The 27,238-nt window shown below is 37.6% G+C and overlaps 2 protein-coding genes across 4 annotated transcripts in view; one reads left to right on the forward strand and one right to left on the reverse strand.

The window, feature by feature from the left end:
• Window positions 1-27,238, forward strand: part of CMSS1 (cms1 ribosomal small subunit homolog) — a 382,791-nt gene that overhangs the window by 112,258 nt on the left and 243,295 nt on the right. The gene's annotated exons all lie outside the window — the stretch shown is intronic.
• The window catches only part of FILIP1L (filamin A interacting protein 1 like), a 301,593-nt gene that overhangs the window by 103,309 nt on the left and 171,046 nt on the right, over window positions 1-27,238 (reverse strand). The window contains exons 2-4 of the mRNA XM_080829333.1: window positions 10,370-10,622; window positions 9,482-9,655; window positions 2,586-2,764 (exon numbers count right to left, since the gene is read on the reverse strand). Of these exons, the coding sequence (XP_080685459.1) occupies window positions 2,586-2,764; window positions 9,482-9,655; window positions 10,370-10,612 (596 nt within the window). The 5' untranslated portion in view covers window positions 10,613-10,622. The remainder of the gene's footprint in view (window positions 1-2,585; window positions 2,765-9,481; window positions 9,656-10,369; window positions 10,623-27,238) is intronic.

Raw genomic sequence — 27,238 nt, forward strand, 5'->3', positions numbered from 1 at the left:
AGGACCCCGAGATCACGACCTGAGCCGAAGGCAAAGGCTTTAACCCACTGAGCCACCCAGGTGCCCCACTTTCATTATTCTTTAAGATGAAGAAACTTTGTGTCCAAAGGCTAAAAAACATGATCTTTTAAATTCTTCCTCTTAAGCCCCCTTGATACATGTAGAAATTCCATTCTTAATATATTGATTCCATGGGATACAATTTACGTTTGTCTCACTGTTTTCCTTTTTCTCTAGCTCACGGCCTTTATTCCCACTGAATTTTTGTTCCCATTTCTCAGTGTTGTTCTCTTTGCTTTCTTAGTTTAAATAATCTTCATCTGCCTCCCAGCATTATTTCTGGATGTCCTGCTAAGCCTTCCACTAGAAGATAGTTAAGGTACAGCAGTGAATATTAAAACTGTACCTCAGACAGCCCTCCACATTCCTACCCTAAATCTGTAATGTCTTGCCTTCTTTGTTAATGTGGTAAGCCCTCTGGGGAGGGACAACCAGTACTTCTTTGTTTTATGGCAAGCAGCACTCTAACCATGGTCAATAAATGTTCATAATAATGAAAGATGAAAGAAAGTGTCTGTGTTCAGCAAGTTAGTGCCAAATAAATGTGGAGGCCAAATGAGGCCACGGGTGCCAAACCACAGGGGTTCAAAATAATATTTAATATAACATTGTCTCATTGAATAACAAATCTTACATTGTAATGTCTGAGTCAAATCTTCCCTTGGTGCCAGACTTCTCATACTCCTTTAATCTTCCCCTCAAGATATTTCAAGTTCATGAAGCTCAAGGTAACAACTCCTCCCACCCCTACCCCCATGTAGTGAGTAGAAAACAAACCTCCTGATGAATGCGGAAAAAAAGTAACTGGATGTGAGGGCCATGGATTCTCTGGGAATCAGACCAACTGTCTACCATGAAGTAAGAAATGAAACTTTGCCATTAACCTAGCTATTGTGTAACTTTAGTTACCTAGCTAAAATATGAATTATAAGTAGTTAAAAAAAAGCACTGAGACTACTAATATTTTAGAAAAATAATAATTTTTTCTGCATTTTTCTGTGATTATTAGAATGCAGCACCATTAGCTTTGTAACTCAGAAGTACACATGGAATAACAGAAGTGAAATGACAGTTCAGTAAAATTTGATATTGCAATGATAGGTTCTTTTCTATCTTTGTATTATCAGTATAGAGCCTTAATTGTCCTTTCCATTTCAAATGAAGGCCCATACTTTCTAAGGTGATTCAGAACAGGGGACAAAATTGAGCAAAATAATCTGCCCTTCATATGGTTACAAAATGTTTACCAACGAATCTCTCCTTTTTTGCAACCAAACTTCTCAAAATAATAGTTCACATTTAAGCTGCTACGTTCTCATTTCTTATTTATTCTTCAAAGCATTGTTATTTGGCTACTGCCCTCCTGTTTTATTGAAAGGACTCATTAAGTTTCCCAGTGTCTTCCTTGTTGCAAAATCCTGGGACATTTTCTTCTCCTTTTCTGTATTACTTGAAAGTCTTTCCTTGTTTGGTTTCTTTGCTTTCTTTCCCCTTCTAGTTCTTCAGAAAACAGTGAGCCATTGATTCTTCTGGCGTTCCCTTCTCAGAATTCTCTCTCCTCACCATACCAGCACTCATTGCTTCAGCTATCACCAGCTGCAAATCCACATCACCGACCCAACATTTTCCAGACCCGTATTTCCAACTGTATGTTGTTTAATTAGATACATCATTCTCCGCACTGGACATCAGAATACACCAGGTACCTCATACTCAACATGTCTAAAACAGAACCTGCCCCTACTTTTGAGCCATCTCCTCCACCAGCAAAAAGCTGTGCACCATTCCTATGTATTGTACCTTGGTGACTAGCCAGGAGTGCTTCTCAAAACTCCTTTTATTTCTTCCTCTGCTCTCTAGTCTCATTAGTCACTCATTAGTATTGACTGTACATCATAAGTATTTTCTTGTTCATACCCTCTTCTCTCTAACCCCATAGCCATTGGAACATATACCCTCCCCCAGTCTAAAGCTCCTGTCTTTACTCCATGTTGCCTTAATGGTTCTTCAAGAAATCATACCTGATCAACTCTTTTCTCTTCTCACAATTTGTCATTTGTTCCTTCTTGCCAACAGTATAAAATCCATCTGCTTGTGGCTAGCCTTTCCTTTTCTCATCCTGCAATTGCACCCTGTACTGTAGTCATGTTGAGTTCCCTCACTACCTATGCTATTTTATCTCTATGCTGTGACACTTATTTCTGCCCCTGCCTTGTATGTAGTTTCCAATCTTGTTTGCATAGGGACTAGACCCCTGTTACCTCCTCTGCCCCTTTCACAAAGCACTCCCTTGCAGAATAAGGTGCCCAGCATTTATGTTTCCATAGTTTTTATCATACCTGGTTATTGCATTATATTCAAATTATCTTTAAACACATCCTCTTCCTCCCTCTGGACCATGAGATCTTTAAGAGCAGAAGCTATGTCATATTCATCCTTGTATCCCTGGTATAATATTGAGCCCATAGTGAAAGGTTAGTAAGAGTTTGCAGAATGGATCATTGTCATGTCCACAGTAGCCTTACCTTTCACATTCCTGTTCTAGTAAGCTTATGAATTCATCACTCTTCTCCATGTATTCTTTATGTCTTCTCTTTTCTTCTTCCAACTCCAATATGGTTTGCCTATGAGATTTTTCTGCCATTAAAAGCTGTTCCAGGATTAGTCTATCAGATTCTTTATGTTTTTCCATGACTTTCTCCAACTACAAGAGAAAATACATTTATAGTGTGTTAACTGCAAACCCTTCAAAAGACTGCCATCTCTTATTCACTGTTTTAGAAATATCTAAGTTTTGACTAAGTAATTTAGCAGTGGGTTTCTGATCTTTTTGCTTGTTTTTTTTATCATTACTCTTGTTAATTGATACTTTTTGATGCATCTCAACACAAATGTAATCTATCATTACTGTTTTTTTTTTACCCAGAGAAAATAATTGGTGCCTCTGTAGATATCAGAATAATTTCCCCATATCCCTTTTCTGACACTTCCTTCTCTCTTCAGAAAAACCTTGTCAGAGGAAGGACATAAAGAAAAGGAATCTTTGCATAGTATTTGATTCTGAGGCAACTTAACTGCTATCCTGCCCCAGCCCTCCCTAGAGTAGGCCTCTTGGATCCTATGGTCTGTTTTTCATCATATTATGCCTCAAGGTGTTTGCATATTTTTAAAATTCTTATTAATCAATTCTTTGTTGGTTATGTAATAGTAATGTGAACAAATGTCAATACCAAGTCCTTTCTGGTTTCTGTGGCCTACTTATATCTCTATTATGATATGATCAGCCTATACCTGACTTATGTGTTTGTCTTCCCTACTAGACTGTGAAGTCCCTGAAGGTAGGGCCTACATTGAATTTTTAACAATTCTTAGCATCTACATAAAAAAACAATGAAATCTTGCCAATTGCAGCAACATGGATGAATGTAGAGAGTATAATGCTAAGCAACATAAGTCAGTCAGAGACAAATACCATATGATTTCACTCGTATGTGGAATTTAAGAAACAAACAAAAGGGGGGGAGGGACAAACCAAAAAACAGACTGTTAATGACAGAGAACAAAGGGTTACCAGAGGGGAAGTTGGGGTAGGAGTGGAGACTGTTGAAATAGGTGAAGGGGATTAGGTATGCACTTGTCTTAATGAGTACAGAAATAAATCCATGCTTACAGGGTCAATTAATCTATGACAAAGGAGGCAAAAGTATGCAATGGGGAAAAGACAGTCTTTTCAACAAATGTGCTGAGAAAGCTGGAGAACTATATGCAAAAGAATGAAATGAGACCATTTTCTAACACTATACACACAGACACACACACACACACACACACAAAACCTCAAAATGGGTTGAAGACCTAAGGGTGAGACCTGAAACCGTAAAACCCCCAGAAGAGAACACAGGCAGTAGTTTCTTTAACATCAGCTGTAGCAATATTTTTCTAGATATGTCTTTTAAAGCAAGGGAAACAAAAACAAAAATAAACTGTTGCAGCTACATCAAAATAAAAAGCTTTTGCACAGTGAAGGAAACCATCAACAAAACAAAAAGGCAACCTACTGAATGGGAGAAGATATTTACAAATGATATATCTGATAATGGGTGAATATTCAAAATTTATAAAGAACTTGTAAAATCAACCCCTGTCCCCCAAAAAAGGTAGGGGGCAATCATATTGAAAAATGGGCAGAGGACCTGAGTAGAAATTTTTCCCAAAAACACATTAAAATGGCCAACAGACACATGAAAAGGTGCTCAACATCACTAACTGACAGAGAAATGCAGTTCAAAACCACAATGAGATATCATCTTATACCTGTCAGATGGATAAAATAAAAAAGACAAGAATAATAAGTGTTGTCAAGGATGTAGAGAAAAAGGAACCCTCATGCACTGCTGGTGGGAATGTAAATTGGTTCAGACACTGTGGAAAACAGCGTGGAGGTTCCTCAAGAAATCATAAATAGAAATAGCATATGATCCAATAATTCTGGTATTGGGAAAACAAAAATACTAGTTCAGAAGGATATATGCACTCCCTATGTTTACGCAGCATTATTTACTATTATTTATATCCAAGATATGAAAGCAGCCTAAGTGTCCATTGATAGATGAATGGATAAAGATGTGTGTGTGTGTATGTGTGTGTGTGTGTGTGTGTGTGTGTATATAGCCTATTGTAGATATACACACACACACACACACACACACACCATTTATATAAAAAATCTATAATAGGCTATTCTGTAGCCATAAAAAGGGTTGAGTTTTGTTTTGTTTGGTCATTTGCAACAACATGGATGGACCTAGAGAGTGTTTTGCTAAGGGTAATAATATACGATTTCACTCATATATGAAATCTAAAAAAACAAAGTAAATGAGTAAACAAAAAGCAGAATCAAATCTATAAATACAGAGAATGAACTAATGGTGGCCAGAGAGAAGGATGGTAGGGGATGGGCAAATATATGGGCCAGAAGGAATGGGAGATACAGGCCTCCAGTTAAGTGAATAAGTTACGGGAATAAAAGGCACAACATAGGAAATATAGTCAATGATACTGTTATAGTATTCTGTGGTGACAGATGGTAGCTACACTTCTGGTGAGCATAGTATGCCGTATACCTGAAACTAGTATAACATTGTGTGTCAACTCTACTCAGAAAATATTGTTTTAAAGACCTTTGTTTTTATTTCATTCTTACTTACCATCCATCATATTCATGTCATGTCAGGCTGTTTTGGAGAGGTATGGATATTTTGAGGGTCTTGATAACAGGAAATTCATTTGGGCTCACACTCACTTTTTTTTTTTTTTTTTTGCTCTTTACTTTTTTTTTTTTTTTAATTTTTTATTTATTTTCAGCGTAACAGTATTCATTGTTTTTTCACCACACCCAGTGCTCCATGCAATCTGTGCCCTCCCTAATACCCACCACCTGGTTCCCCCAACCTCCCACCCCCCGCCCCTTCAAAACCCTCAGGTTGTTTTTCAGACTCCATAGTCTCTCATGGTTCACCTCCCCTTCCAATTTCCCTCAACTCCCTTCTCCTCTCCATCTACCCTTGTCCTCTATGTTATTTGTTATGCTCCACAAATAAGTGAAACCATATGATACTTGACTCTCTCTGCTTGACTTATTTCACTCAGCATAATCTCTTCCAGTCCTGTCCATGTTGCTACAAAAGTTGGGTATTCGTCCTTTCTGATGGAGGCGTAATACTCCATAGTGTATATGAACCACATCTTCCTTATCCATTCATCCGTTGAAGGGCACACTCACTTTTATGTATAGTCTAGCTATTGCTAGCCATCTTAATGTAGGAAATACCAGCTTACCCAGCCATTGTCAAATAAAGGTGAAAAGCCAGAGATTATATCCCAAAATGAATATGTGCTTTAGTTCCCAGCACTGGAGTTTGTGGATCGACAGAAGAAAGTTTCAAAATATATGGAGCCAGAAGCTAGTCAATGAAAATTTCCTTTTTAATTCCTGGCTTCAGAATTTTTGCCTCTATGTGAGCTCATCCATGTATTAAAGAGTATGTTAGATAGTTTAATATTTTTATGTACTTTTTAGTGATATAATTTCACTGGATATGTAGTCCACAGTATTACTGAAATGTAATTCCTTTACGTTCTACCTAACTAACCCATACTTGTCCTCTGGATCTCAGGTTTCCTGATTGTTCTATCTAAATTTGATCTTCCGGGGCGCCTGGGTGGCTCAGTGGGTTAAAGCCTCTGCCTTCGGCTCAGGTCATGATCCCAGGGTCCTGGGATGGAGCCCCGCATCCGGCTCTCTGCTCAGCGGGGAGCCTGCTTCCCTTCCTCTCTCTGCCTGCCTCTCTGCCTACTTGTGATCTCTGTCAAATAAATAAATAAAATCTTTAAAATAAATAAATAAATAAATAAATTTGATCTTCTATTATACTCTCGTAGTGCTTTGTGGTTTTCACCATAGAAAGCAACACTGTGTGTAATTGTATACTTGGCTTGTGTGATCATTTGTTGTCTGTCACACAGACATTAAACACACCAACAACATTAGGCACAACTATTTTTATTCATCATCTCTCCAGTAAATAATAATTAAAAGAATAAAATGAAATTTAAAAGCTAAATTATACAGTTTCTTAAATAAGTACTTGGAGAATTGGTGATGCTAATAGAGTATGCAGATTCTTTTATTATAATACCTTGATAAATCCAAAGTGTTATATTTTCCTTGCTATTTTTTAAGAAGAACTAAGAATATCTTAGGCAATTAACTCAGTATCTTTTTTTAAGGTAACTTCTAATATAGAACCCTAGGTTGGAAAAGAATAGGAGGTTAAAACTGTTGTAGACTCTGAGTTCTTAACGTCTTCCCTTTCTCTTGACAAGCCAGTCACCCCCTTTTCTCATTCCTGTTCTTTGTTCTAGCTCAAATGCCAATACCAGTCTTTCATCTTAAGTCAGTATTCCTACCATGTGATGTAACTGAGAGTAGTTAGGTCTTCTAAGCTATTTTGCCTTAAGAATAGGTAAGTCCCCTTTAATTTACTGTAGAAATGGTTGAGATTTTTACACTTTTCAAAAAGAACATTGTGAATAAAAAAAAATTCGGGGTTATTAACATCCCAGGTTGGGAAAAAGTAAAAGAATAATTACTTAGCATGCAGATCCTTATTCTGCTATAACTCGGATACAGCCATGGATGGTCTCAGTGGGAAAGCTTTCTAGGGAACCCTATTTAAAATTCTCCCTTAAGGGGCGCCTGGGTGGCTCAGTGAGTTAAAGCCTCTGCCTTCGGCTCAGGTCATGATTCCAGGGTCCTGGGATCGAGCCCCGCACTGGGCTCTCTGCTCAGCAGGGAGCCTGCTTCCTCCTCTCTCTCTGCCTATTTGTGATCTCTGTCTGTCAAATAAATAAATAAAATCTTTAAAAAAAAAATTCTCCCTTAATATAGTTTATTAGAGAAGTGGGTAGACAACTGGATTATTGGGTAGGTAGAGTTATGTGGGCTTCAAGGAATGTATAGACTCATAGCTGGGGAGAGAGAAATCAATAAGGCAGAAGTAAAAGGCAAGAGAAGAAAAGTGGACACATCACGGAAGTGGGAATGTGATAAGTGCGTATGTGTAAAGAAGTATGTATGTGTATGTTTTGTGAGAGTAATCAAAAGAGGTTGGATTTATAAAGGGCTAAATTATGGGTAACTTTCAGGGACAAGCATTTGTGGAGAGTCAGGATATTTTCAATTTTGCATGTATGCAATAGAATTATTGTGAAACTAAAACTTTCCCATGATTTTAGCATAGATTTGAAGTCATTCTATTCATTTCACACTGAAGTGTTGAGGGATTGTGCCATTTATGGAGTTTTGTCAGGATATAGTCAGTGATCATCAGTTTGCATTTGCACTTACATAAATTGGGGAATTTGTGCCTAATGCCATTTCCTAGTCACTATGTTGGGAGCCAGGATGCAGTCTTAACATAATTGACTTGAATGCAGCTTCAGCTCCTCTTTCTAAAATTTGAATTAAAGTGCAAGTCAACAGACTTTGGGTGGTCGCATCCTTACCCTTCAGAGAAACAGATCCATCTGACCAAACTCCTTCGCATTTGGCAAGACAGTAGTCTTCTCTCATGAGACACCCAGGACGAGAATAGCAAGGACATTAGAGGTCAGTCCTGAGGTAGGTTGCCAGAGCTTATGTGGAGGAAATTTGTCCAAAACTTGCTTTCACTCTCTCCAGCCTTAACTCATGCTCTTAGTTGTTTCCTTTTTATAAAAATGAAAAATTGTGAAATTTTCCATTGAGGTCTCAGAGGAAAAGAGAAGAATAAAATAAGGATGCCAGAGTTTCAGAAATGTCAGCAAGTAAAAGAGCAAGCAGTACTGAATCTTTATGCAGTGGTATTGAGACTTTGCATCTTTGCTATTGTCATTGCTGGGCACACTTGATGGGGGAAAGATCTTTGCTGTCATTAAACTTTTGAAGGAAAAATGATAGCACTTACCTAAAATATATGCTTTCTAAAATTCCATTGCTTGGACAATTCTTTGATCATTTCCATTCATGCTCAAAATTTCTATGACAGGCACCTGGGTGGCTCAGTGGGTTAAGCCTCTGCCTTCGGTTCAGGTCATGATCTCAGGGTCCTGGGATCAAGCCCCGCATCGCGCTCTCTGCTCAGTGGGGAGCCTGTTTCCCTTCTCTCTCCGCCTGCCTCTCTGCCTGCTTGTGATCTCTCTCTCTCTCTCAAATGAATAAATAAAGGCTTTAAAAAAATTTTTTTTCTATGACATAGGGTGCCTGGGTGGCTCAGTTTGTTGGGCAACTGCCTTTAGCTGGGGTCATGATCCTGGAGTCCAGGATCGAGTCCCACATCTGGCTCCCTGCTCGGCAGAGAGTCTGCTTCTCCCTCTGACCCTCCCCCTTCTCATGCTCTCTCTGTCTCTCATTCTCTCTTTCTCTCAAATAAATAAAATCTTTAAAAAAAATTCTATAACATAATACCTCAGTGTTTTCAAAGAAATTTGAGCTTTTTCTGTTTTTTATTATAGCCTGTGTAGCCTTCAAGTCCCCATATGTGCTGCCCTTGTGTGCATGTGTGTGTGCACGTGTGTGTGTCTGAGTGTCTTTGGCTCTCTGTGTATGTGAGAGAAAGAAAATCTCTTGTATTCGTCAGCTTTCAGTCTGATGTCAAGAAAGATACCTAGTGGAAACATCCCATCTATGATTTGTTCTCCTTTTCTTTCCTGTAGAACATGTAGTATTTATCTACCTTGGGTAGATTTTTAATGTGTGAGAACATGAAACTGTAAATAATCAAAAAAGAATTATATGTCGTGCTCACCTTCCAGGCCAAGTGCTTGGCTGGCTAGTAAACTTTTCCACCTTCCAGGTGCATAACCCTAATGTGATACATACCTCATTCATTGGTTTTTCATAGATGTCCTCCTGCCAAGGGGCAGATTTTGCTTGAAAAGCATCTCGCTGGAGAGCCTCTAACACCTTTTTTGGAGTAACAAACCCATACTGAGCTTCCAGCAAAGCCAAGTCCATTTTTTCAGCCTTTAAAATGCCTATGACTTCATCTCGAGCCTGTAGGAACAAAAGCCATTTCAGAAAGCTTGTTTTATCTACCAGCATTCTCTGAAAGTGGTTTCTTGAGAGCTGGTTTTTTCCTTCTATTTCAAATAAAAAATGAGTCATGTTTCTTTATAGTACCTTTTACAAAAGGCAGTAAAATTATGTCCCTCATCCTTCTTAAAATCTAATTACACATTAATAATATTTTAAATGTGAGCACTATACAACATTGGGGGAACCCAACATTTTATTGTTTGACAAGTAGATAACATGGTACCCTTTAAATGGACTGACATTTGCATTTTGGGGGGTAGGAAATAAGACTCTCCTATATGTGTAGTAGCTGTTTCTTGCTTTTTATGTGAGTTAATAATGCTAGGGCAAGTCGAGTAGCCAATTTACATGGGGTATAAAAGGGCCTCTTGTTATTTAAGCCAATCTAGAAGTCATTGTTACTCATCCATGCCTGTGCACTGAAGCTCATGAGCAGCATGGGCAGAGGATGTGATCTTTCACATGATGGTTGCCAGTTGCGTGTCATAATGACAGCCCTTTCAGATATGATTAATTGCCCTTTCAGTTGGCATAAGAGAATTCTGTATATGTGTACTTGCTTTCATGTACATACAGGTAGAACCATAGACAATCTATTTCCATGGCAGCATACACCCCAAATTCACCAGCAGCCTTCTCTTTGAACATGGGGATAATTCTAACCCAGCTGACCTGAAGTTCTCCTTCCAGAATGCTCAGAAGAAATAAAAGATCGTCTCTTGAGAGGTCTTCTCCATGGTGACCAACACCACCGTGTGACCTAGGACAGGAAAGAATTGTATCTGACTCATTGGTGGGGTCTTTGTCTTGCTGTCTCTGCTTCATGTCCTCAGGTCCTTGGAAACCATGGTCTTTACTATGTCTTGGAAATTGCTTTAGGGCTGAGCCCTCTGTGTCACTGCTTCTGGAACGCATTCTTTAAAGCCTGGAAAGAAGGAAAACAGTTTGTACCTCTTAATGGAAGTAGAGTTTTAATAAGGGCACCTATTACTGCTTTAACAGGTCTGCACTCTTGCTGTATTTGCTGCAGCCAAAGACTCAATCTTTCTGAAGTCTACAGCAGAGAACAGCATTAGTAGATTCATAAATCACAGTTTTATTTACACTTCTGTTTTTTAAATCAACTTTTTAAAAAAGGTGTTCTGCTTTGATTAAGGCCACTTATGTCCATGGGTAAACAGACTATATTTGAACTTCATTCACCAACTATTTCATGTCAGGGATCCGGGTCATACCTCTGACCAACGCCTAAGTGTTTACTTGAGTTAAGATGTACTTAACGTAATTGTAAAATGGCAAACTTGCTAATTGTTCCAAATTTCTGCAGATTCATGTTATAGTTTTTCCTTTGGAAGTTTAAAAATTTTTTTGGAATTTCTTAGTCTTTGGTGCTTTAAAATAGAAACATCCGAATTACTGCTAGAAAATACTTTGGATTACTTTGTTTTGACAACAAAGTCTAATATTAAAGGAATGAAGGGTTGGTCCCTGGCTGTATCCCTGACATTCTGCTAAAATTCCAGATCTGTCCTTGGATACGTCAAGATTTTATGGTTAGGACACTCATCTTCAAAATAGGGACACTCCTGCCTATGGAAATAATTAAAATAAATTCATATTTAAGGGACACATTAGCTTATATCTGATTATATAATTATCCAAATTAATTTATAATAGCAAGAAAAATTGTTCCACCTTTGAGATTTTTAATGAAAAGACAAATATTAATTGAGCTTATAGTCTACTTCAATGATTTATATATTATTAATTTTACTCCTAAAACCTTGAAACTTTTATCATCTTAATGACTTGCTTTTAGGTTATAATAATATTTTCCCCCATACATTCTATAATAATATTTCTTTTAAAAAATATATCTGGGACACTTGACTGGCTCAGTCAGCATAATGTGGGACTTGATCTTGGAGTTGTGAGTTCAAGCCCCATATTGGGTATAGAGATTATTTAAAAATAAAAAAAAATGTATATTTTTAAAAATAGTATTTCTTTAAGGATCTGTAAAACCAAAGCTTACGGAAAAGTGTGGGAAATGTAATGAACCATTAACATGCTACCACACAAATTCATAAAAACTTAGTTTACTATATACATTAGAAAATGATTTTTTAATGTAAGTATTATAGACACAGTTGAAGCTCCCTGTTTCTCTCTTCCTTAACCTATTCTCTATGCTTCCCACCCCAAAAGTAACCATCTTGAATTTGGTATGTATGTTCCCTTAAGACGTCTTATACTTTTTTTTGAACGTGTATATACATACTGCTGAGCAATATATAGTATTGCTTTGTGTATTTTCAAACCTTATGTAAATAGCATATTTATTTGTATGTTGCTGAAACATGCTTTTTCATTCTGTATTTTCTAGATTTTTCCTTGTTCTATTTTATTGTAGCATATATATTTTGATTGCTATATAGTATTTCATTACATGAATAGTCCACCATTTACTTACACATTTTACTGTCAGTAGTTGTTTAAATAGTTTACTTTTTTTTTTTCAGTATTAGAAAAAATGTTGCAATAAACATCACATTTTTTTTTTCCTGTGTGCATGCATTTCTCTGGAAATATTCTTTAGGAGTGGGATGTTAGGGCTGCAGAACGTGTGTTCTCTCAACATTACTAGGGATTATTGCTCCTCTAAGTGGAATACCAATTGACAACAGAGTATCAGAGTTCTCATTGCTCCATATCTTCATCAACAATTCCTATTACTGAATTTATAGTTTTTCCCATTTTGATAAATAAAATGGTATCTGACTTTTTAATTTGTATCCTATAATTTTTAGTGAGATGGGCATCCTTTCTTGTGTTGAAAGGCCATTTGGGTTTCTTCATATTGCTTCTTCATGATCTTTGCTCATTTTTCTTTTGTGTTGTCTCTCTCATAGATTTGTAGAAATTCATTACATATTGTATATAATTCCATTTTGTTGATTATATGTTTTGCTATTATCTTTTCTGGTCTGTAGCTTGCATTTTCACTTTATTTATTGTATTTTATGGTATAGAAATTTTAAATTTTAATTTAATCAAATTATCAATTTTTAGTTTTTCTTTTCTTACAATATGCATTAGAAACCAAAACTTGATCAGTGACGGTGCAAAAGAGTGCAAAAGACCATGAACTCTAGGACCACACTGCCTAAGTTCAGACCCCTACTCCATTATTAATTTGCTGTAAAACTTCGGGCAAGTTACTTAATACCTCGGTGCTTCACTTTTCTAATCCATAAAATGGGAATGATAGTAGTAGAATATTTGTAACCTAAAGTTACTGTGAAGATGACATGTCAGCACATGTCAAGTGTTTGCAACATGCCTTGTATAAAATTAGCACTCTAAATAAACATTACTTTTATTAATATTATTATTAACTTTATTTTTATTCCCCAAAATTGTTCAGTGAGTCTATATTACCTTTATAGTTAGGGAAAAAATTCAATGAATAAAATCTTTTTAAAAGGGGGAGGGGAATTCAAGAAGAAAAGGCAAGTTTATTTGATTATCTTTCATTTAATGAAATATGAGGTATGAGTGCTGAAGGGAAAAAAAAGATTGAAAGAATAGCTTTGTGTCTTTGTTAGGTACTCTGTTTAAGAAGTGTTTCTCACCAGGGGCACCAGGGGCACCTGGGTGGCTCAGTCAGTTAGGTATCCAACTCTTGGTTTTGATTCAGGCCATGATCCCAGGGTAGTGGGATCACACTTAGTGGGGAGTATGCTTGAGGATTCTCTTTCCTTCTCCCACTGCCCCTCCCCCAACTCAAGTACACATACTCACTTTCTCTCTCTCTCTCTCTCTCAGATAAATAAATAAATCTTAAAAAGAGAGGGAGAGAGGAAAGTGATTCTCAACAGCCCCAGTTTGCTGGCACCACCTGAGAGCCCTGTCAGAATAGTTTAGAAGCCTTGAGGACTTCTGAGCCAGCTAGCTAAGCTTTGTTCATCCCTCTACCTGTACTCCACCAGTCATTTATTGAAAGTCCACTGTGTGTTATGTACTAAGTTGGTTATTTATGATGTGGCTTCCTTACTTCCCTTATTACAAATGATACATTTTTACTTGAAAGATTTATAGAAATAGTTCCTAAAATTGGGGTTATGAGAAATACAATGAACTAACTAGACAAAAGACTAATGAAAAAAGAATTCAGTCACAAATCAGTTGTGGGACTTAGTCAAATCATTGATCCTCTGTGAGCCCAGTGTCCCTAGTTGTGAAGTGAGGGAAATAGGGAGGTGATCTCTGTGACCCCTTTCCCCTTTGGTATATAATAATTCTTGCCAGTGTGCCTTTCAATTGTATAGTATTATCTATAGGCTATCAATAGTATATTAAGAAGAAATGGATTTGTGGATCTTCATCTTACATAAATCCACAGAAATCTAAATGCTTCATGTGGATGTGCAGTAAACGAGGTCTGATGATTACCACCAAGAAAGAGATTATAGTTAGAAGACAATTCTTAAGGAAATAATCCCAGTAATAATTTTCAGCTGAGAATGTTTTTTTAAGTTTGCACAGCTAATAACTGGCAGAACTGTGATTTGAATCCACATACCCTGGTTCCAGAAACTGTACTAAAAATCATGCCATAATGCCATATGCTGTACTGCCAAAGACACACAGTTACAGACACCTTGTCCAGAATGAATATAGACACCCTATCTGAAACATGCTTATAACCTTGCTAAGTAATTACAGTATAGATGAACAGTGATCTGTGATAGTAGTTATCACAGATTCTTCCCTATACAGACAAGGAGGAATTCATTTATTTGAGAAAAGCAAAGCATAGAGAAGTATATTTTTTGTGTAGGGATGGATTGAAGATCTGTGGGAGATATGACTGTGGGAAACCCCATTATATGTATATTTATGTATACATACATAATGTTTATATACTAGCATATTAATATATGCTATGTACCTTATGAAAACATGTATATAATGTACAATATGAAAACATTCAAAAATGAAAAATATTAATTAAAAAATAATATATTTAATTATTTTTTCCTACCCCATGGGATTGTCTTGAACATTCTAGGAAGACCCTACAAGGTCCTGTAGGAATAATGGTAGGTTCTTAATATAGAATAGATATATTTAATACAGATAACTATTGTGCTAACTTCAACAGCACATATACTAAAAAACTGATAAAACATAATTATTAAGTGCTACTTTATTTATAGATATATTCACACTTGAAGGACAGGACCACCCATGTCTTCTGTCTCGTATTATTGATCTCCATTTAGGTCTCCCATAGGGTATCTGACTTGATGCTTCATAGATAGTGGGTATTTCACAAGGTGACTGCTTTCTTCTTGGCTTTGTGGCCTACCTCAAAACTTAGGTAATGGCTAAACAATAACAGTTAAAAATTCTGTGGTTCATTCTGCAGCTCACATCATCTTGCAGCTCAGCTGGGCCTCAATGGTCCAAGATGGGCTTATTCGCATTTCTGTCTGTCAACTAGCTGGGCTAGTAGACCTCAGCTGGATCTTCTTATCTCTGCTCCACATGGGCTCTCAACCTCTGGTAGGCTAGACAAGGCTTCCCCACATGGTGGTCTCAGAGCATCATTCCAAAAGTACAAGAGCTGAATTTTTAAGGCCTTATTTTTATTGTCAAGAGAACATCACAAGGCCAACCCCAATTCAAGAAGTGGAGTCAGAGATTTCACCTCTTGATGGTTGGAGCTGCAAGGTCACACTGAAGAGAAACAGAGTTGGGAAGAGTTAACTATAGCCATTTTTTTTTTTTAAGATTTTATTTATTTATTTGTCAGAGAGAGAGGGAGAGAGAGCAAGCAAGCACAGGCAGAGGCAGAGGGAGAAGCAGGCTCCCCGCCAAGCAAGGAGCCCGATGTGGGACTCGATCCCAGGACGCTGGGATCATGACCTGAGCCAAAGGCAGCTGCTTAACCAACTGAGCCACCCAGGTGTCCCATCTATAGCCATTTTTTAAAAAAATTGTAGGTCTACAACACTTACAGATTCAGATTTCTATGAAAATTGAAGAAATGTCTAGTGTTTTGTTTTGTTGTTGTTGTTGTTTTTAAGTAGGTTCCACATTGCATGGAGCCTAACATGGGGCTTGAATTCACAACCCTAATATCAAGACCTGAGCTGAGATCAAGAGTCTAAAGCTTAACCAGCTGAGCCACCCAGGTGCCCCTAAATGTTTAGTTGAAAAGGGGTAAAATATATTTGGGTTTTACTTCTTTTAGTTTCTTGGAAGCTTAAGGTTTTGTTGAGGGTTTTGGTGATTTCTATGATGCATTCCTGTGCTTTCTCTTACCCACATATTTATATGTAGAACAGTAGCCCTTTTTTATTAACATATTTTATTTATTTGAGAGAGAGAGAGTGTGTATGTGCATGAGCAGGGGGAGGGGCAGAGGGTAAGGCACAAGCAGACTCCCCGCTGAGCAAGGAGCCCAGGGCTTAATCCCAGGACCCTGAGATCATGACCTGAGCCAAAGCCAGACACTTAACCTACTGAGCCACCCAGGTGCCCCAACAGTAGCCTGTTGATAAGAATCAACTTGTGTTCTGCTGCTAATCAATAAGGATTCCTCTGGATTAATTTTATCCAAGGTTTGCCTTCCAGAATTCCAAGATAATGTAAGCTTCTATTTAGAAAAATAGTTTAATAAGCATTTCTCATAAGTACCCTTTGAGTTAAAGGCAAGCCGAGCAGCTGCAGAAAACGTGAATGAAACTCTATATACATCCCAGCTTCCCTTGCCTCACTTTTAAAAAAGGTGGGTTAGGTGAAATCTTCCAAGAAACCACAAGTGCTTTGGCAATGATGATATTGTAAGTGATAAAAAGGAATGACCTAAAATACGTTGATACTTTGCTTATTCTTTTTTAAAGTGATTAGAGTTTTTTGAAGACTGCTAATCCTCTTTGGGGGCTGGGATTGGTGGCATCAACATTCTTGATGACATGCACATTGGATTTGTGAACAGAGCCATCGTGTGCAGACTTCTGGTCTACTGAGGTGTTATATGTCTCCACATGTTTACAGTGGTGGAGTTTCCTTGCCCTTGTGCCAACAACCACAAAATAATCAGTAATGAGAAGTAATTAAGTATGGGGAGGAAGAAAACAAAGACATGAATTTCATGATACTTCATGCTTTGTATTATCAGTGACTTCATTGTTTCTCTTGGCAAAATGTTAATGCATCTGTGTTTGGCCCAGGGGTGTGTACTGAGGAAAAGAAAAATTTTGTAATAGCAACAGTGGTTTGGGATTTTCAGGTTAACCCCCCCCCCCACAAAAAGAATGGAAAGTTGCTTTTATTTATACCAAATAATGATGCCTTGCTCTTTTCATAAAGTGCTAGCAGTAACATTAAGTCTAATGGTTTTTGAAAGAGAAATCCTGCTTAGTTGTCAATTTAACACAGCCCAGTGCATTATCTATAACTAACATAGCCATAGAATGGCAGCCCTCAGAAGTGTAAGAAATTGATAGACTGGGATTCAGGAAACCTGGCTTCTGATCTCAGCTCTGCTTTTAATTAGCCAGGCTGTGGGTTGTCACTTATAAATGAGGATATTGAGCTAGGTTGGTCCTAAAAGATCATTCAGGATGGAACAAGGACCAGGGCTTCTTTCCCTTGACTTCTATCTTGTTCCACACCCACTAACAAATCCCCTGATAGTAGGATTCAGGCTTGAGACTAGATGATCTCTGAGGTCGTGGGGCTTCCCACTTTAGAATTCTGTGATTCTCTGTTGTCTTGTATCTATGGATACAAATACAGTTCATTTGGCCCTGAGAAGCAGATTCTGTTTTGTTTTCCTATGTGGTGACCTCGGTCAGTTTTTCTTGGGTTTAAGCTGGTTGAAATCATGGTGGATCTTTGGTAAGGATGTATCCATGCAGGAGAAGGACAAGTAAAGAATTTAAGCTATTTACTTAATTTAGTTAGGGAAATAGCCAAATGTAAATAGTGGCCTATTCAACCTCTAATACACACAAACTTCTAGCCAACTCCTTATTATAAAAGTTAAATTTTCTTAATCATTCTTTACTAATTTTATATATCAAAAATTGCTTACTGTACATAATCGGGTACTATTAAGACATAATTTTATTCTCCATGTACCTGTTTATTTTCCTCCTTGAATGTTGGAAAAGAGGATATTTTACTTGTATAAAGGAACCTGAAAAAGTCTCAGTGAAAGAAATTGTTTCTGGTTTTGATTACTTATTATGATACTGAATTAACTGATCAAAACTCCAATTTAGGGAAGAAAATAATAGTAATAGTGATAGCTTACATTTATTCAGTACTTACCAAATATAGGCCTGTTCTAAATGCTTTCCTTTTATTAACTCATTTAGTCTTCACAGAACTGTTATTCATCCTTATTTTACAGAGGAGAAGACTGAGGCTTAAAACTTAATAATTTGTTGAAGCTCATACTGCTAAAAAGTGGCACATCCTAACTTGGGCAGCCTGGATGCAAAGTGTCCAGTAAATTGCTATACTCTATCTATTTAGGATCTTATAAGAAGACGTACATAGTTAAGAAAAAATACTCATTCAACATTAAGTTATTCACAAACATTTATGAAGTACCCACTATACAGGTATTGTGCTAAGTGATTTGTTCTAGCTTATTTTTATACCTGAGTGTGGCATAGGCATAGCATAATAGAAGGAATATGAGATTGTGGAATTACATAGATCTGGACTTAAATCACAGTTCCTATATGTTAGCGCTGTGGCCTTAGATCACAAGTGGTTAGTAAACCTCCCAAAGCCTTCAAATAAAAATGGAAGTAAGGATACTTGGTATGATAGATTTATTAGTCATGCTTTGTGAGCAAAGGCCCTCTGTTTATGTCTGTATCCCTAGTGCCCAACAGATTGGACATCAGCAGGCTTTCAGTGAACGATTGAATCATGCAGTCAGCAGAGCTGGTTGACTCTGAGTAGGAATTGCTTCATTGTAAAGCTGATTCATCTGGCTAGAAAGTTAGAAAAACAGTATCAGGTGTACCCCATTTAATTGCACTTCATTTATTGTGCTTTGCAGGTACTGCACTTTTTACAGGTTGAAGATTTGTAGCACCTCTGTTGAGAAAGTCTGTTGGCACCATTTTTCCAATAGCATTTAATCACTTTATGTCTCACGGCCGCATTTTGGTAATTCTTGCACTATTTCAGGCTTTTTCATAACTGTTTTGTTATTATGGTGATCTGTGGTCAGTGCTCTTTGACATTAGTATTGTAATTATTTGGGGGCAGCACTAACCACACCCACTTAAGATGAACTCAGTCAGTGTATGTTGTGTGTGTCCTGACTGCACCACCAAACAGCCATTTTTCTGTCTCCCTGTTCTCAGGTCTCTCTATTCTCTAATGCACAGTATTGAAATTAATCCAGTTAGTAACCTTATAATGGCCTCTGAGTGTTCAAGTGAAAGGAAGTGTTGCACATACCTCTATAGAATGATTAAGCTTAGTGAGGAAGGCATGTTGCAAGCTGAAAGGCTGACCCCTGTGCCAAACAGTCAAGTTGTGAATGCAAAAGGAAAGTTCATGAAGGAAATTTAAAGTGCCACTCCAGTGAACACATGAATTGATAGGAAAGCAAAACACCATATTACTGATATGGAGAAAGTTTTAGTGGTCTAGATAGGTGATCACGCCAGCTAAAACCTTCCCATGAGTCAAAACCTAATCCAGAACAAGGCCCTAACTTGTTTTAATTATACAAAGACTGAGAGAGGTAAGGAAGCTGCAGAAGAAAAGTTGGAAGCTGGTAGATGTTGGTTCATGAGGTTTAAGGAAAGAAGCCATCTCCATAATATAAAAGTGCCAGGTGAAGCAACAAGTTGTCCAGACCTAGCTAAGATCACTAATGAAGGTGGCTACACTAAACAATAGATTTTCAGTGGAGATGAAACAGCCTCCTATTGGAAGAAGATGCCATCTAGGACCTTCATTGCTAGGGAGAAGAAATCAGTGCCTGGCTTTAAAACTTCAGAGAACAAGCTGAATCTCTTTAAGGGCTACTGCAGCTGGTGACTTTAAGTTGAAATCGGTGCTTATTTACCATTCCAAAAATTCCTAGGGCCCCTAAGAATTATACTATAAATGGAATAAGAAAGCCTGGATGATAGCACATCTGTTGACAACATGGTTTACTGAGTATTTTAAAGCCCACTGTTGAGACCTCCCACTTTTAAGGAGAGATTCCTTTTAAAACATCACTGTTCATTGACACTGCACCTGGTCACCCAAGAACTCTGATGGAGATGTGCAATGAGATGATTGTTGTTTTCATGCCTGCTAACACAGCACCCATTCTGCAGCCCATAAATCAAGGAGTAATTTTTTTTAAAAGATTAATTTATTTTAGAGAAAGTGCAAGCAAGGGAGGGATAGAGGGAGAGAGAGAGAAGCAGGCTTCCTGCTGAGTAGGGTCCTGGGAATGTAGGGCTCCATCCCAGGACCCTGAGTTCATGGCCTGAGCCAAAATCAAGAGTCAGATGTGAGCCTGATCAAGGAGTGATTTTGACTTTAAAGTCTTATTATTTAAGAGAGAGATTTTATAAGGTTATCGCTGCCCTTTTGAGTGATTCCACTGATGAATATGGGCAAAGTACATTGAAAACCTTCTGGGAAGGATTCACCATTTTAGATACCAAGAACATTCGTGGTTGATGAGAAGAGGATATCAACATTAATAAGAGTTCAAAGAAGTCAGTTACAACCCTCATGGATGACTTTGAGAGGTTCAAGACTTTAGTAGAGGAAGCAACTAAAGATGTGGTAGAAATAGCAAGTAGAATTAGAAGTGGAATCTGAAGATGTGACTGAATTGCTATAAGCTCATGATAAAACTTAGACTGCTGATGAGTTGCATCTTATGAATGAGCAAAGAAAGTGTTTTCTGGAGATAAAATCTACTCCTGGTGAAGATGCTGTGAAGACTGTTGAAATGACAACAAAGGATTCAGAATATTTCATAAACTTATTTGATAAAGCAGCAGGGTTTAAAAGGATTGACGCCAATTTTGAAAGAAATTCTGTGGGTAAATGCTGTCAAACAACATCACTTGCTAGAGAGAAATCCTTCGTAAAAGGAAGAGTCCAGGGGCACCTGAGTGGCTCAGTCATTAAGCATCAGCCTTTGGCTTAGGTCATGATCCTAGCGTCCTGGGATGGAGCCCCGCATCAGGCTCCCTGCTCCACAGGGAGCATGCTTCTCCCTCTACCACTCCCCCTGCTGGTGTTCCCCCTCTCACTCTCTCTCTCTTTCTCTGTCAAATAAATAAATAAAATCTTAAAAAAAAAAAAAAAAGAGTTCATTGACACGGCAAACTTCACTGTTGTATTATTATTATTTTTTAAAGATTTTATTTATTTGACAGAGAGAAATCACAGGCAGGCAACAGTCTCCCCACTGAGCAGAGAGCGTAATTCGGGGCTCAATCCCAGGACTCTGAGATCATGACCTGAGCCGAAGGCAGAGACTTAACCCACTGAGCCACACAGGCGCCCCCATTGTTGTATTATGTTAAGAAATTGCCATAGCAATCCCAGCTTTCAGAAACCACTGTCCTGGTCAGTCAGCAGCCATCAGCATTGAGGCAAGACCTTCCACCCACAAAAAGATTACAACTCGCTGAAAGCTCAGATGATGGTTAGCCTTTATTAGCAATAAATAGTTTTTTAATTAAGGTATATACATTGGTTTTTAGACATACTGCTACTATACACTTAATAGACTATAGTATAATGTAAACCTAATTTTATATAAACTGGAACACCAGAAAATTTATTTGACTCACTTTATTGCAATATTCCCTTTATTGCGGTGGTCTGTTACTTAACCTGCCATGACTCTGAGGTATGCTTGTACTGAGAAACTAGTAAGAAATAGCTCATATGTATAGACCTCTTACCACAGGCCAAGTGCTGTTTTAAGTGCTTTGTATTATCTTATTTACTCTTAAAGAGTTTTAGCTTGAACTAAATGCTCTTAAGAGAAGACTTGATAAGGACTGCCTGGTTGGCTCCGTTGTTAAGCGTCAACCTTCAGCTCAGGTCATAATCCCAGAGTCCTGGGGCCGAGCCCCATGTTGGGCTCTCTGCTCAGTGGGAAGCCTGCTTCTCCCTCTCCTATTCTCCCTGCTGTGTTCCCTCTCTTCCTGTATCTCTCTGTCAAATAAATAAATAAAATCTTTAAAAAAAAAAAAAAAAAAAGAAAGAAAGAAAGAAAAAGCCTGGAAAAGGTAAAGGTAAGGGTGAAGAATCTCATAGAAGACATCAAAGACAAATGACTATCAGTATCAAGGTAGTGCTGGTGCCTATACAAAGTTCAGAGAGTATGTGTGTGTGCGCACTCTGTGGAGAAGTGACTCTAGGTCCCCGAGACTTGCCAGAAATCTCCAGTTAATGTCACTGAATTTTGCAAATGTTTCATCGTATATACCCCAACCTTAGGCTTTCCTTACCTTCACCTCCTCACATACACACATAAAATAAACTGAGGATCCACTATATGCTTTCTTTTTATTTGACAGCACATTTGACAATCATTAGTTCTGATTTTATGTATGTGACATTTTATATAAAGCAGTATCATTTAAATTTGATTCAGTAGAAAATTTGAGGGTTGATTTACTCTGATTACAGGATGACTACATAATGAAGAGTGAGTCTGGGTTAACTGTAGGATGCTCATCTCTGAGGGACAGAACTGGCAGTGATCCAGGGCCTAAAATTTGAATGTGTTTAACATCCCATACTTTGCTGAATTTAGGGAATATGCTGTCTGCTAGGTTTACATTTCCATTTGGATTTCCCCATCTTTCTGCATGGAACTATTCAGCTATAACTTAGTTCCCTCAAAGGGGAATGGAAAGAGATGTAGTAAGATTATGGGGTTCTCAGCAGAGCTGGTTGAGCCCTTAATATTAACTGTCTCATGGTAAATGTGATTCATCTATGAAAATACTGGCTATAAATAGATGTTAATAGTGCCCAGTTGCAAAACAGCCAGGTTATGCTAGCATGGCCACATTAGGGAAAAAAATCTTGTTGAGTATTTTATTTGGTTTCTCTTAAAATAAAAAATAAAAAAATAAAAAATTTCTTTCCTTTTATTGCCCTAGCCACCCACATTTGAAGACACTAAATTCAGCCAACTGCAATAAAGCTATCTGATGGCTAAAAAAAGACACATTGAAAACCAGATAACCTAATTTAGCATTAGCCCCCCTTTTTTTCCTTCTATTTTCAGTTAAAATCATTCAAACATTTCCTTAATGGTGTTTTTCCTTGTAGGGAGAGCATGGGCAAGGCTTCAGAGAGGGGAATGGAAGTTGGTTGTGTGGGGAGGGGGTGATTCAGGCCCATATTCCCAACAATTCTGTGTCCTCATAGAAAGTCAAAGTCACAGGAAGGGAAGAATCAAATATAAGGTTTAGAAGGCAGTATAGTAGTCATCTCATCCATCCCCCACAGTACGTTGCAATCCGTGTTTTCTGTTATAACCTTCTCAGTTGTTATGTGGCTCTAAGTGTCAGAAAGTACTTCCTTGTGAGCTTAAATCCAACTCCCAGGAACTTCCTGCATTTATCCTGCTTCTGCCTCCAGAGGTAAATCAAACAAGACTATTCCTTGTGCCATGCCATTAGACCTTCAACAGGAAGGGCTCTATTCTTTTTCCCAAATGAAACCTGGTCAGCTTCTTCAGTGACTTCTCAGACCAAGTTGTCTAGTCTCTGTCACCCAGCACATGGTCTCACACACACATTTTGAGTATACCCAGTTAGACCTACCTACTCTTCATTAGGCCAGGTTGTTTCTTAAAGAAATACATGGAGTAGTTGGGCATAATTCCCATATATTAAACAGAACTAAAGCAGTGAATTGGTGAGTGTATATATTTAGGGAAGGTCTCAGTAGTTTTTCTGATGTTGGATTTCAATTTGAATAAAGTATAGATCCAGAAATTTGATAGTAGACATTTAACGAAGACTTACTCCAGTTTAGCTTACCAGGTAAGTGCTTATAATAATACTTTTGTGTGTACGTTGCTTGATACATCAGTAGATAGGTAATTTCCTGTTTTGCAGTATAAGGAATATGAAATTTAGAAAGCTTAAATAACTTTGGCTAATAAACCTTGGACCAAAGATGATGAAAACTTAGGTGTTCTGACACCTCTTTCTCTCCAGGCTCATGCTAGATTAATCAAAGCTCACACTTGTTGTTGTTGTTGTTGTTGTTGTTGTTGTTGTTGTTGTAAGCTTGTTCTTTGGTTGCTTGTCCACTAAATAAGTGGGTAGTCAGAGAACTGCTACGCTGTAGATACAGAATAAACAGCCTGCCAATGAGGTCTAATAGAGCAGACTTACATCATGGCTTTTCTTAGCTGTGTGTTCTGAAGAAAGGACAAAAAGAAATATAAAAATCTCAGAGTATAAATAGTTGATTTATCCAAATTTTCCATTACAAATCAGTGGCTCTTTAAAGATTCTTTTCTCATTTAAGGTTGACACAGGGCTGGGAACGTTTTCCAGATCTCGGTGGAATAGAACAGAAAAAGAAAATTATTTAAATATACTCCAGATTAGCTTTAAATACATTTCTGAATGCCACACTCACAGCACTAGGTCAGAGCTCTTGAAAATCATATGATTCTTTTAACAGTTTTCAAACTACATCGTATTTCATATTTTTTCCAATTCCACTCTCTGGTTTTTCTTAGAAGTACAGTGATAATTGAGCCAGTCATTTAACCTTTCTATTCTCTTTGAATTTTTGTCCCTTTGGCTCTCAGAACCAGTTTTGTCAGATCCCTTTATTCTGCAGCTAAGGCCCAGGGAGGTTAACTTATGTGCCCATGGTCATGCCTAGAGCCAGCACCAGAATCCAGATCTTGCCTACAGCTCTGTTGATGTTTCCGCAGCAACAATGCTTTTCGGAAACCAACTCCTATTTCTGTTAGCTCTCATAAGATAAGAATCCTAAAAGATACAAATGCATCTTTCAGAGTACACAAAGTCTCCCACAAATCTTATTTTTCTCAACGTCTTCCTTACCTGCTAGTGACTGTAGGCCTGAGAATGCCTTTAGGCCTTATCTTGGCTAGACCAACCCAGCATAATAAAGAGCTCAGAGGTGAACAAGAGGTTCAGAGATCAAGAGTGCACATCTACAGATTTTAACATGACTTCTTTCCTTTCTATTCTTATATCTAAGGACCTGTGACTAGAATAGAGAGATTGTTATAGAGAAAATGTTGCAACTGCTGAAGTTCCTGAGCTGTACTCAATCTTGTAACCATTTTACTTACCCTTTCCCAGCATTTCCCTGTGCTCAGTTTATCTTCCTGTAATTGGAGGAAAGTTTAACTCCTTGCGTCCCAGGCATGTAAGTGTAGTCTAACACATTTATAATTTCTCTTATTAGAGGAAAAGCAGGAAACTGACTTTTGTAAAACTCCATTTCTCTACCAAATGATATGATTCATACTTTCTGTTCTTTACCTCTCTTTAAAAAGAGTATTATTCTCCTTGTTTTACAGATTAAAAAACTGCAATGTTGAGAAGCTCACAACTTAGTGTGGTAAAAATACAGGTTCAAGATTAAGTACAGAATTCCAATAAATACTATAAATCATGTCCAGTGTATAAAGTGTTTTGAGAGCATTTGAGAGGAAATGACTACTCTGCCAAAGGGACTCAGTGAAAGCACCTCAGAGGGAAGTTGGACCTTGGAGGATAAGAGTGTCCAAGTCATATGTACAGATTGAAGATAGGTGAAAAACACCGTATGTGGTGAGTATCAAATCATCCTTATGGCTGAAGCCAAGGAGGTGTTCATTAGTGATAGGTGAGGATAGTAGGTGAACCATGGGCATGTGTAAGGCTGTTAACAAGCCCGTTCATAATAAGGAAGATGAAACAATGAAGTATCCAACAAATAATAGAGAATAATTAAATAAATTCATGGAATATACAGTACTGGCCATTTAGGCCGCCAGCATAAGTCAAGTTTTCAAAGAATATTTAATAATATGGGAAAATATTTTCAATGTATAGTAAGTTAAAAAAAATTTTTTTTGGAAAAGGAGACCTATATATTCAGTCACACTGCTTTCACATTTTGGAGACTTTTTTTTAGAAGAGAGATAAAATGAGTGAGACGAAGCCTTGAAAGTCATTAACAAGGCAATAGAAGGTTACCTTAGTAGTAGTTGATGTGATTATCCCTGGGGTATGAGGAAAGAAGACCAACAAAATTTGAATGTGGACTATGTATTAGATGATGTTAAGAGATGGTGTTAAGAAGTTATTGTTAATTTTATAACATGCTGATGGCATTGTGTTTATATGAGAGAATGTCTTTTTTATTTTTCCATATACCTAATGAACTATGTAAGTGTGAAATGACATGATATCCTGAGCTTTACTTTTAAGTACTCCAGGAAAAATAAAAGCAGGGATAAAGTAAAATAAATATGACAATGTATTGAGGATTGTTGAAGATGGGGGATGGGTACATGGCTTTATTATATTCTTCTTCCTACTTTTTATGTATTTGGAAATGTTCATAATAAAAGACTTAAAAGAAAGCACCAGGGACACATAGTATTGGATGCATAAACATTTTAAGAAATTGTTCTTTTTAGAAAGAAAAAAAAAAAGTGCAAGTTGAAAAAAGAAAGAAAGAAAGCAAGCAAGCAGGCAGACATCAAGGATTGTGTGTCAGACACAAGGAAGGAAGACAAAGAAGCTGAAAAGTGAGCTATATCCCAGGAGCTGAAAAAATTATTTCAAAGAGGAGAAAGTTGCTGTGACCTCATTTTAACAGCATAGACACTGGTCAGAACAGTTTCGGAACTCCACTTTTGTAGTTTTTATTTTGAAATATCCCTCATCCATGGCAGATTCTGGTCTGTTGAAACTGAATTTGACTTCTGACAATGGGGGAAAGTTTTTGAAACCAAATCCAATGAATCAAGTTAGAGTATGGGTCAGCTAATACTGGTTTTGGTCAGAGAACCAATTGTGACCTTAAAATAATGGGGTTAGCTTTTGTATGTGGCCTTTGAAAGGGTTTTGAAGACCTTTCCAGTGTATGTCAGCCATGACACTCTTTCAGAATAAGCTTTATAAAGGAAAACCTTTGACAAAATGACATGTTTGAATTTATACCTTAGGGCTTTTGTTTTTTTATTTTTAGTATTCCATCTGCTCTAGTTACATATCAAATCTTTGGTATTCTAGAATTTTTGGTGGTTTTTTAGAATCCCAATATAAGCAGAGAAGTAGAAAATAACATGGTGTGTGGCAGGAGAAGGAGCACAGTCTTTGGGGCCAGCCATGGCACTGCCTCCATTTCTACGTGCTGTCCAGTTCGATGCCAGTTACTTCATTTCTTTAGGACTCTGCCTTGCAGTGTTGTTGGGACAATTCAAGGTTGTGTGTGTCAGGTACTATGCCCAGTGCCTGGCATATG

This window comes from Martes martes (genome assembly GCF_963455335.1).
Source record: "Martes martes genome assembly, chromosome: 1".
In the NCBI taxonomy this organism is placed as follows: Eukaryota; Metazoa; Chordata; class Mammalia; order Carnivora; family Mustelidae; genus Martes; species Martes martes.